Raw genomic sequence first — 12,705 nt, 5'->3', positions numbered from 1 at the left:
CTTTCCTAGCAAGCGTGAGTGTTTCACCTCAGCAGTCTGGAGCAGAAGCTCTTCTGCAGGTATGTGTAGTTGGCCAGTCTCAGAGTTTCTTGAGGAAGAACCACCACAAGGTGTGTCCCTGAACAGTTGCCAAACAGTCAGAAGGATTTGCTTCTTTCTCAGATGGCAACTTCCAGTGCTGAAAGGAAGCAGGTGTGTTAATTTACTGAACTACTCTGCCACCTGTCATTGTAGTTTCATCTCTTCATTGCAAGAGAATAGAGATACCTGTGTTTAGTTTTTGTTCCAAATACTGGAACAAGCATGTCTTTCAAGCATTTTCATGTTTCAGCCTTACTCCTTCTCATCAGTCCATGGATCTGTGGTGGCTTGATAACTTCTACCAACATAGCACACCTGCCTGTAATCCTGAATTTTGCTCTTTTTCTGACATCCTAAATATTGTTTCAAACAAGCAGGAGTGAAAAGCACTTTGGGTCTGGCATTTGGCAACTAGAAGCTGTTGATTTTATGACTTCCCAGGGCTGCTTTTCGACTCTTGGTTTGTCTCCACAGTTTCCAGAGCAGCAGCTTTGAGTCACCTCCAAGATGGAGGAAGTCCATCAAGATGAAGGAATAGTGAGGCAGAGATGAATAGATGTGGGTAATAAAAAAGTAGGAAGGTAAATAAGCCCCATAAAGCATCAGATAAATGGAAGTTCTTTATTTGTACTAAGTGGATTAGAGAAACTGTCTTTTTTTCCCCCTTCCTCCTCCATGTGCTCCAAATAATGAGTAAGAGGATGTAGAGTGTAATTCAATGAATAGTGCTTCTGCTGTGAAGAATGGGGCCAGCTTTTCAGCTTGGAAAGACAGAGTTTGAGATCAGAAAAAGTGACATTTGTGGACAGGGTGTTAATTTCCAACTCCAAATGGCTATTGCACGCTTACAGAATTAAAGCTAAGGAGTGTATTTTGCACTGTTTCTCCCAAATGCCTCTTCCTGATTTAAAGATAAATACTTGTTTTCTTGTCTTCTGTAATGCTAGAATGCATTCAAAAGCAAGGGCATTATGAAGATTATATTATTAGCCATTGTCCATCTAACAGCTCTGAAGATCAATAAAGTAGTAGAGACTTAATTTAAGAAAAGTTTTGTAGTACAAGAGGCTGTATGAATTTTTGTGTGTTTAAATTAATGGAGGTAGGCTAGGTGATAATGGTATTTGTCTGTGTTCTTTAGTCTAGGAAAGATATGGCATTAGCTACCATTGTAATGTGTGACTACTATCTAAAATAAGCTTATTTGAGGGTTGCTGTTGCCTGGCAGTTGTATTTATTCTCTGTATTGTTTAGACTACATTTCACTGAAGGTATGAAGAAAGTACCCTTGCCTGCTATCTTAATATGAATAGTTTTCAGTATTTTCTCCTAAAATTTCACATTGTCCCAACTAGTTTGGTGTAAGGGCCATTTGTTGATGTATTTTCTTTTAAGATTCTCTCTTGTTTATTAGCTAATTTAAAGTATGTGAATGAGAGTCCTAGATGGCTTTAATTAACTTGCACATACTGAAAAGAAGTAGTTTAGAAAATGCTTCTTCTCCCATGGGAGCAGGTAGTTACACCACATATTAATCTGTAGCATTTAGCTCTGACTGTACAAAGACATAAAAGTCTCTAGGAAGGAACTACTGTAAGCTGATCACTTCCTTTAAGTAACATGTCTTCAAATACAGAAATTAGTACTTGTTTACTTCAGGCTTGAGGAAGAATTTTACCATCCTGATGTGGTAGGTATATTTTAAAATGCAAGATATAAAGGGTGTGGGGGAAAAAAGAGCAAACTATCCTGGAACCAAATTTTAGTCAATGGCATAAATTCCATCAAGTTTCAGCAGAGATGAAATTTCTTAGTTTGTTCCTTATTGTACATTGCTTATCAAGAGTTGTATAAATACCTGTGTATATTGTGTTTTGTTTCTGTCCCTCCTTGGAGCTGCTCGAGTTAGCCTCCACTCTCTGGATTTTGTTGAGGTTGCTTCAAGGATTTGTTCCCTTCCTTGTCCAGGGAACATTGCCCAAGTCCTAATTCGGAAGTTGGTGAAATTACATGCCTGGAAAAAAGATGGAGATTTTGAAATGCCTGTGTTTTGCTACACTGTGTATTTAAAGTGTTAGCAGGCAAAATAAAGGAAAAGTGAATAGACTTTAAACAAGACATTAGATTTCCTAGTTTGGAAGATTTCAGTGCATAAGGAGCAATAGGTTTCTGATGGATTTTGATGTATGTTAGGGGGATTAAACCCAGCATGAATGCAGCAAGTATTCCTCAGCCATTGCCACCTATTTCCTCATGACCTACATCCTTGCTTTTTTTCCTCTGTTCCCATGTGACGCCCTCAGCTTTCTCGTGTGCCCTCTGCTGTTCGTGCTTGGCTTTCTTGAACAAGGACCTGCACATTGTTTGACTGGTTTGCAGTTGCAGTTTGGCAGGACTGGGGAAACCCTCCTCACCTTGGCACCAACACTGATGCTCCCTGCTGTTTTTGTAAAATTTTTGTATTGCATTTGAGACTTCTGCCCTACAGACTTGCCTGAAATAGACTGGTGGAGTGCAAAAGCATTTAGGGAAACTAGGAAAAGCAAAAACAGCTCAAAGCTAACCTAATGGAACAGTCAGACCAGAAGGCTATTTAAAACAGTTTTTAAAAGCCACAGTCTAATCTGAAAAAAGTAATGCTAGCATGGTTTCAAAATCTTAAAAGGAAGTGAATTGTGATTAAATACTTACTCTCCTGACAGCTCTGTGTTTGTATATATTCTGTCAAATATTTGTCCTAGCCATATATAACATTTTCAGTGCAAAATAAGGATTTGAGTTGTAAATAATTATTACAAATTTGGTGTAACTACTTCTTTTGTAAAGGACAGTCTAAAGGACTTGGCTTATTTAAAACCCTTTAAAGGTATCTTTAAATAGAATTTTAAGTTACAACACTCTGACTGCTGAGTACATTTAATCTATCTCTTTAGTACCTCTGGAGAAATCTATCTGTTGAACAGTTATGTAATTCCTCTAAACCTAATATGCATGGGAGACACCAAAAGTGATGCTTTGCATCATGGTTTTGCAGGATGTGTTGGTCCAACAGCAGGAGCTATCAGAGAGAGACATTGATTAGCAGTTAGATGCAATTAAACATTCTTTACAGGATTCCTTCTTAGTTTGTTGTCCAAAAGAGATCTTAGCACCTCAGTGGCCATATCAGCTTTTATTAAATGTGACTAAAACATTAAAAAGCATCAACTTGTATGTTTGCTTGCTAAAATTCAAGACTCAAACGTCAAATAATTTCTGGTACTGTTTACATTGTAAGTAGTTACTTTTTAGGATAAACCCTGATGCAATGTTTGTACCAAGACATTAGGTAGAAGTGCATCCATTTGATTTGGAAGTGAATAATTTCAAAAGCTGAAGTAATGACAGTGGTGTTAGTCTACTGTATGTTCCAATTGAACCATATTCTGGAGGAGGGGAAGTATTTTTGCATAGCCTTCTCACTCTTTCCTTTAGAAATGGGGGAAGGAAAACTGTGTTTTAACTTGCTGATTATTTTGATATAAATCTTAAACTCCTGAAATCTTTATTTGATTTTATTTTGCACCACTCTGTGGTGGTTGTGATAAAGTGATAAGAGATGGCTTGGAAAACTGTCAGAGGTGTTTTCCTTAGGCAGACCTTTAGCCATAACTGGCAGGGTTGTGTATATCCTGCTTTACAGTACCATGGATCATAGAATGGCTTAGGTTGGAACAGACCTTAAAGACCACCTTGTTCCAACCCCTTGCCATGGGCAGGGACACCTTCCACTAGACCAGGTTGCTCAGAGCTCCATCCAGGCTTCAAACACTTCCAGAGATGGGACATAGTTTAAATAGATGAGGGAGTAAGGATTTCTGTCATAGCATAGATTATCTCAGTGGAACAGGTCTCAGGAGATAAATTCTCCTGGGGAACAAGGCTAGCTCATAAAAGTAGGTGAGAGTTTAAAGACATATGAGTGGAAGGGGAAGGGGACTGGTTTTCCTTTTTGGGGTGTTTGTTTATATTCTAGGCTTTATGGCTCTTCTGTTGCTGATCGCCTGTTTGAGATTGGATTTTAGTGTAAGGTTTCAGGTATTCATTCAACAATTGAAAACTTTCTAAAAACCTTTACAGTGGATCTGTTTTTGGGGAGAAGCAGTTTTCTGCATTCAAGTACAATACTTCTACTGTGTTGAGCAGCTTAAAATCCCATTTATTTGCTGTGCAATTGCATTAGATTCTCACAAGAACTGATGAAGTGTTTATTGCATTTGCTTTGTTAGATTTTTCTGTTTGGTTAATTACATTCCAAAAATAAAATACTGTATTCTGTAGTACACTTAGATACATTCCTAAGTTGCTGCTGTAATATTTAATTGCCTAATTATTTAAGAACATATACCTGCAATAGATTATGAAAATTATCTTAATGTAGGAGGAATAGTTCCTAAGGACTTCTTGAGGTTTTTGGTATACATACAAAAATTAGATAAAGGCTTCTTCTGTAGATGCTGTTGACATGTGATCTGTGACTTGCAGTTCTGTTACTCATCCAAATTGGCAAATGGAATTGGGATAAAGATTAGATCTTGAAGTGACTGGGTAGAGAGGCTGCCTCCCAGATCCCTTAATCATCATGTACTTCAGGATACCAGTAGTACTTGCAGTACTGGTTCATCTGTCAGTGCATGTATGCTTTCAATATATGTATGAAAAACTGAGTCTATTCAACACTCAGAAACAATAAAAACATCATCCACTGTGTTGCATGCTACCTATGCACAGTTCATAATCAATGTGATTTATACCAACACAGGGAAATTCTCAATTTACAAATGACAAGCATTCTCTGTTCTTTCACCTGCTTGTGTAAGTTTTAATGTCAATATATTATGGCATTTAACATGATTTTCCAGTTCTCATTATCTCACAGTTTGATTTCTAAGACTGTCTGCACACTGTTGTTTTATACCAGGTAACGTTAGTATAGGAATGGTTTTTATTTTTAGCTGTGTTGCATACACAATCAAACATGGCAAAGGATAAAGTAAGTAGCTTAAAATGGCTGGGTTTTTTATGAAAGAGCTTAATATGTATATTTTACTGATACCTTTCCCTGTCTTCCACCTTTCCCTTTTTAGATGTGTGGTCAGCAGGCTGTGTATTGGCTGAACTGTTACTAGGACAACCGATCTTTCCAGGTGACAGTGGTGTGGATCAGTTGGTGGAAATAATTAAGGTATGGAATCTTAAGTGTTGTTTTGACTGCATTATTCCTTGGGAATCAGTATGAAAACATGCACTGTTACAAACTGGTGAACATAGATATCTTCTGACATGATTGTACAGGTTTTTGCATGTAAACTGTGTTTGAAAACACTTCTGCTATTTTGAGAACCTGATGATCCTTACTTTCTCTTCTTGCAGTAATGCGTAATGATATATATTGGGGCTTTTTCCCTCATAAAGGATTGTGCTCCAGTGTGCTTAGATACTGGGCCAATATTTATTAATGTATGATTTTCATTCTTTAGGAGTCTGCCTTTTTTTCCTTTGTTGCACACAATTAATACTTGCCTTTGCAAGTATTTTTAAATTCCTTATGCCAGATTCTTCACATATGTAGTTGGCTTCTCTTCTTCCTTCCTCCTAACTCTTTTAAAATTAAAGGTGGGAAAGGGCCCTTCTTTTGTAGATAAAGAATCAGGACATGTAGGACCAAAGGTACCTTTCACCTGAAGAGTCTTGTTTTTAAAGGTAAAATAACTAATGTGTCAAAATGTGTAACACTTATATATCACTGATGTCCAAGCACATCTTGATGAATTTAATTTGGAAAGCAGTGAATATTCTGAGGTTCTCAAATTGAAGGCATGGAAGAATAGTTTATAGACAGGTGTCTGACTTCCCAGTGCCCTTGTCTACCTTTTTCAACTTCTGCAGCGAAGGAAACAAGATTTCCAGAGAGAATAGCATGATTTTCCTCTGAATATGTACTATGCACATAATAAGATGGCATTATTACAGAGGACAAGATGTGTACACATGCTGTTCAGCTTTTTTGATTTTGTCACCATGAGGGCACTGTAGTAAGAGAATTTCCTCCTTGATTTTGCCATTTCCTTAATGCATAAATATTTGTGTGGCATGCATGTGAAAAGCCCTTCAAACCCCAAATTTGTAGATGGAGAACTTCCTACTTGTCTGTGTCATTGACTAGAAGAGCTGCTGGTGTCTTTGTCCCTGTCCTAGGAGAGTGTATGACATGAACCAACACTGACTGGTCATTCTCCTGCCTGAAGGACATGGGCTGAGGCTCAGGGGTGTGCTGTGACATTTCCAGACTGTCACCCTATCTCTTCCAGGTTTTGACCACATAAACCTGGCTTCTGTTACAGTGAGTTTGTCTGTCCTGCTGGACATCCTTCAGTCAGCAGTTTGCCTCTGGAGACTCCATGTCTTGCACATACTTCTCCTGTGACTTTCTTGATGTCTTTTATTGCATTTCTGCCCAGTGTATTTCAAACTCAGTGTATCCAAGTTGGGTCAGTTTGCTTAGGAAACACAAAAAAAACTAGAGTTGCTTTCAGATGTAGGGCTCATGATGGTACAAGTGACAATATTTTTAACTTTTGAGAAATGTCTTGGAGTGGTGTGCTGCTTTTTCCTGCATTGCTTTTGTGAAGGGGTCCACGTCAGATGAGCAGACCTCCTCAGGATTCTGTGTGATAATGTGTGGTATTTGCTTTTGGACATTTCTGAAAAGTCCTGGTTTGTTTTTTAATGAATGTCTAAAATCCTGAAAAACGAAAGCTAATCAGAGAATCAGCAAGATTGAAAAAGACCTCTGAGATCAAGTCCAACCAATGACCCAACTCTGCCATGTCAACTATACCATGGTGCTAAATGACACATCCAGTCTTTCCTTAAACCCTTCCAGGGACAGTGACTTCACTACCTCCCTGGGCAGTCTTTTGCAATCTAATCACCCTTCATGTGAAGAAATGCCTGCTGATGTCCAGCCTAAACTTTCCCTGCTCTCCACAAGAAAAGCCCAACTTCCACCTGAATTTTTGTAAATAGAACTTTATATCATGGTGACTGTCCATGGCTTGATCAGAAATCTGAGTGTAGAGAGACCTTATTGGCAAAACTGTAGTGCTCTGCCCTACTATTGCTTTGATTTCACTATGTGAAAGTGAAATAATGAGGAGATAGATGGTCTCTTATTATTGACATGCTTGGCAAGCAGAAATTTGTTGTTCGGTTGAAAGTTTGCTGAGAAGCTGTTAACATCAGTTCTGCACTCCTGAAGAAAATATCAATGAGCCAGTAATTTCACAGCACATATATTGTCCAATTGTGGCACTTTTGTTTGCACTTCAGTTGTATTGAGGCAGAGGAGTACTTCAGTAAAATTGCTGAAGTAAAATTTCAGTAAAATTGTACCATCTGTGGTGGTAAATTTCTTGACTAACTCATAGTAGTGATGATATACAGTACTGGCAAACTGATGATATTTCTCAAGGCCACTGAAGGAGTACCCAGTGTAAAGGGTATTTCAGTAAATTGCAAATTGAAATTATGATACTCACCCTCACAGAAACAAACTTCTGACAAATTTCTTTAAATATAGAAGCAACCACGTGAGTGTGTTTAAGTTTCATAGCCTCAGAATGGTTGAGGACATGCAATTCTGCAGCATAAAAATTATCAGAAATGCTAAATCTTGGCACAACGTGTAAAACGTGATGTTGTATAAAGTTTCCTTTAGGGTGGGATTCATTAAAAAAATCTGACAGATGGCATCCACCTCTTCCATTTGCTGCCATAGAAAATTAGTATTTCAAGCTTTCATTGTAACACAGACTTATTTTAATGCTAGCTGGCTGTGGGAGGAGCAGAGCTGTGGGATCTGAAAGTTGTAGAATAGCAGTGAGCTTGGTAGAAGCTTGCAGGCTGGGACCTGGGAGCTGCTCTTTGACTATCTGGGTCCTGCTTTTCAGATAGCTTCATTGGAACTGTGTGTCTGAAAGTTAGGGGCAGGGAAGATGGTGTATTTTAAACTTCCAAAAATGGGCCATAGCAAGACGATACTTGCTCACACGTTGGGAAATACATCAGACTTTCATCCTTTCTATTTGGTTGATTCCACTGCAGGAAGAGGTCAGCTTAGAAGCTTTACTGCTGGTTCTTATCAATTCAAGATGATTGAATCACAGTTACACTTGAGGAGGTTTTTTGTAAGCCAAGATAAACTTTCCAGTTTTCTCTTCAGTTGCTTACTCAGCTGTGGTTATTCAGAGTTTATTTCACAACACAGCAAGTGAATGCTACACCTGGCTGTGAAGTTTTTTGCATTAGACTGGATAATGACTTCAAAATGCCATCACATTAAATTAGTTCTCCTTTCTCATGCAGTTCTTGATGACATCCTCTCTTTAGCTGTTCATGGTGATATATCAGTTGGCAGAGTTTGCCCTTCCTGCAGGCCATATGCTCAACATCCTCAGTCCCTTGCTGCATCACAAGCATTTTTGGCTTTTGACAGATTTTGAGACACTTTCAATAGGCTTAATGTAGTTTCATTTCAAGCAGTCTTGCAAGATCTTCTCTATATAATTGCACCTGGAGTTTTTCCAGACCTACTGTGTATTTGCAAACTGCTCTGAAAAACTGTGCGCCTCTAGAACCACAGCATCACAAACGTTGAATTGCATCAAAAGACAGTCCTCTTTTAAATTTTTTCCACTTGTTCCTATTTCTTTAAATATGGTCTTTCCACATGTTCTTAGTCTGACTGGGAGAGATCTTTCACCACTTAGCCCTGACAAAATGATATTTGATATAGGTGAGTACTGTCTTGGAGCTCCATCTGAAGAAGTGGTTTAACCCAAGTACACTCTCCTTGAATACTTATGCTATTACAGGAGAGAAATAATGTTCTTTTTCCAAATTTTGATCTTGAATGGTGACTCTTACTTTCTTTTTTTTTAGCTCTTGCTTGCTGTCCCAGATGTTAGGTTGTCCCATGTGGGGAATATCTCAAGTGGGTAACCAAATATACACATTAAAATTCATGCCCCTAGTGGCTTTCAAGTGACATCTCCTTCAGAAATGTGCTCAGTTTCTGAAACGGTCACAGTGGCGGTAGTGTGGATTTCATCGGTGATCCCATAAAGAAATTATGTACAATTAAACACTATGCCTCAGAGCAGTCTTGCAGCCTGGTACCTGATGGATTCTTCCAGCAGCCCAGGAAGGTGGCAGTTGCCATTTCACTATTTAAAATCCAGTGTGCAAGTGGGACCCTGCTGAATACAGTTTGAAAGAAGGAGCACTTAGACCACAAGAGTGATTTTTCTTTGAGATGCAGTCAGGGCAGACTCCTTCGTAGACCTCCAGTCTCTTGTGGATGGGATCTCCAGCAGTGGTGGATGGGAGGACTGCTCCCTGTAAAAGCTTGGGAGTTTGTTGGCATTCCTGGCCTCACAAGCTCTACAGCATCCAAGAACCATCAAGGTAAAACTGGCTGGCATGTGCTTTCCAAACTTCAAACCTCTTCAAGTACAGTTCCTGCAGACAGTGGTTACTCTGTATTCCTCTTGCAGGAAGTGAATCTCAGAAGGGTAATTTGGTTTGTTTCTAAGATGATAATCTTCTCAAAGTTTATGTTTGGTACCTTCCCCATACTCCTCTCAAAAAAAAAAAGAATCTCTCAAAAGAATGAAGCAGCAGTAATTATCTGAGCAGCCCTGGGACATGGGGAGGACAGCATCAGCCAATCTGCCCGGTGTTTTCTTTACCGGAAATATTTTTTCCGTGTGCTGCTATTTAGAGTATGAGATGAATCAACCAACTTGTGAAAACTGCAGGAAAGAAGTGGGGGTTACATGGTGGAGGTGGTGTTTACTTTGAGTTTTTTGGTTGCTACTGCACTGTGATTATTCCTTGCACCAAAACTGACATTTCATGGTAATTTAAGAGGAATAATAAAATCTTCTTCTCATAGTTCCCTGGGTAAAGGGGAGCTAGGGGGAAAAAAATGTATGAAAAAGCAAGTTCAATAGTATCAGGAATCCTATTCATGTGTAACTTTTAGGGCTCTTGACAGTTTTACTGCGCCTAATGCTAAGTATAGACTGCAATTATAATCTATGGCTCATGCTCAAATGTCAAGGTACTATTTTGGGCTCAGTTTTTGAAATAAAATAAATCCAGTCAGAGTAGTTAATGGGCAGAGAGGAGCCTTCTCTTCCGGGGGAGTAAGCCATAGGAGAGTATTTCATTTTATTGGATGTGGTCCTGTGCTGACGACCTGCATGGGCTTTCACATGGATTCTGTCCTCAGCCCTAAGGGAAGGCTCCTGGCATTTTTTTCCCTGATGTCCCCCCCACATCACAACTTGGCTGTTCCTGTGCCTCACTTAATTCATCACTTCCAGTGCTTGCAGGCAGGCAGTATAAAAAGTTGATGGGCAATTATATTCATGTCAGCGGTGACAATCAGTTTCTTCCTATTCTTGGTGTATAGCTCCTTTTGTGTTATGAATAGAAAAAATATCTATATTTAGTTGGCTTTCGTTGTTTGGCAGGAAAGTGTTTTTGAAAGGAAGTGTATATAAAGTGGGTAAGTTTATTTTACTTTCTACCACAGACCTCTTGAAGTATTGTCTTAAGCTGTGTTAGCTGCTTGAGATGCTACAGTGTGAGTTTTTAAAATAACTATTGGCACACCTCTCACAACTTTCTGAAGAGGTGCAGTCATGTTTGCAGAAGTATTAATTATGCCATCTGGTAAGCCATAAACATCAGACTTTAAGGAATACATTTCCTCATCAACTTGCACAGTTTTCCCAGGGAAGACCACTATACTACTGCAACCATGGCTTTCTAGAGGTTTCTGATTTAAATTATCACATTCTCCCCTCTCTAGTTCAGTTACTGCCACCTGGAGCTTCTGCACCCTTGGTTCTAACCAAGGTCCCTCTGCTTCTAACTGATTACATTTTGGCAAATGTTCAGCAGTAACAATGGTTGTCATAAAGGGCCTTTATTCCACTGGGATTTGTTGAAACTCTTGCAGTTTTCCTTTTCCTCTGCTGTTGCAACAGTGTGGGTTTGGTCATAAATGAGTCAGCGCAGTTTTGCATAGTGAAGCAGGTGTGGGCAGCAGCTGTCTTGGTACTGAGGTGTAACTGAAGTGTCTTTTGGAGCTGAATAATCCATCTTTTCCTCCTAAAAAAGCTGATTGTAAGAACATAAACTGAGAATCTTTATTCAGGTTCAGGGCTTATTCCAGGTTCATAAATCCCCCTTCTTGTTTGGTAAGGATGACATTCTTGTGAGCCTTTCTTTATTGTAGCTTTTCTTTAACTGCAGGGGATACATACCATTACCCTACCTTCATGAACCCTGTTTGTGGAATAAAAATGTTTTGGGGACCTTCATCCATTTCAGACTGATGTCAAGGAAAAAATTTGACAGAATATGCTGTGAAACCTGTTGTGTTCAATTTTTGTCCTCGGAGAATCAAAGCAGTGTCCACTTCTCAGCAAGTGTATTCTTTAGTTAATCTTAGAAGATAATGCTTCTTTATTTTTATTTAAGAGATGATATAATGACAATTGGTAATGAAGAGAAAAACTAATTGACCTGGCATCTTGACATGCAGGAAGATGCTTTGTATTCTCACATCGACCTCCCCTTCATTCATTTGAAAGTTGACTCTTCATTCTAGTTATAGTTGATTCCATCAGGGAACTGCACTTTTATTATTATACTACTTATTTTGATTCTCTTTTTGTTTTTCAAATGTTAAATAGAAAAAAAGCTTTTCTCAAACTTCAATTTTTTCCTTGATAAAATTACTTTTCATAAGATTCCCCAGGAATTAGAATAGTATGTGCCAATCTGCATTGACCTGAATCATTCAGTATTGGACCCTGTATTTCTCTGACTTTTCAAGATTGGTGGGGATTTTACCAGTGTACAGTATGTGAAGGAAGGGTTCAAAGAGGGAGCCAGCCTCTTTTTTTTGGCATCCTATAACAGGACAAGAAGAATGGGCACAAATTAAAACACATGAAATTCAATCTGAACGCAAACCAGCTGTTTCATGAAGTAATTCTGCCAAAAATGAGCACAGTAATTAATGCTTCTTTCTCAAAAGAAGAATTTTGACCAATTTTTGCAGCAGCTTAAGTGATTGCTGTTACCAAGGTTACTTGAAAGTATTCCTAATATACTGAAAATTCGGTATAAATCAATGAGGTACAGTTTCAAATCATGTAGCAAACAGAATTGGTATGTTGAGGGGTGAGGAGAGATCCACTGCAGGACCTCTTCAAGATAAGTTACGTACTGGTACAGTTTTACAGGTTATCACTTTATTTATCCCACTGTTCTAATCTGTAACTTGAATTTGACACAATCTTCAAAACTTCTGTTCTTCCTTCCAAACTACTTCTCTTTTCAGTTTTTCGTTGGATTTTGGGGCGTGTTGTTTTGTGGTTGGGTTTTTTTTCCTTTATTCCACTATCAGTACAAATTGGAAGCGCAGTCTGCTTTTACAGTCTCAAGAGAACAGAGTAAATATAAATACACTGTGTAGCTGCTAGTAGTCACTTTTCCTTTTGT

The 12,705-nt window shown here is 38.7% G+C and overlaps 1 protein-coding gene across 2 annotated transcripts in view; it reads left to right on the top strand.

Annotated features, from left to right (window-relative positions):
• The window catches only part of GSK3B (glycogen synthase kinase 3 beta), a 148,733-nt gene that overhangs the window by 102,012 nt on the left and 34,016 nt on the right, over nt 1-12,705 (top strand). For both annotated transcript variants that reach the window (XM_063148393.1, XM_063148395.1), the window contains exon 7: nt 5,208-5,305. In XM_063148393.1, the coding sequence (XP_063004463.1) occupies nt 5,208-5,305 (98 nt within the window). The remainder of the gene's footprint in view (nt 1-5,207; nt 5,306-12,705) is intronic.

Source organism: Melospiza melodia, chromosome 2 (genome assembly GCF_035770615.1).
Source record: "Melospiza melodia melodia isolate bMelMel2 chromosome 2, bMelMel2.pri, whole genome shotgun sequence".
NCBI classification, from domain to species: Eukaryota; Metazoa; Chordata; class Aves; order Passeriformes; family Passerellidae; genus Melospiza; species Melospiza melodia.
The sequence above is the reverse complement of the archived record's forward strand: the minus strand, read 5'-3'. Positions and strand labels throughout refer to the sequence as shown.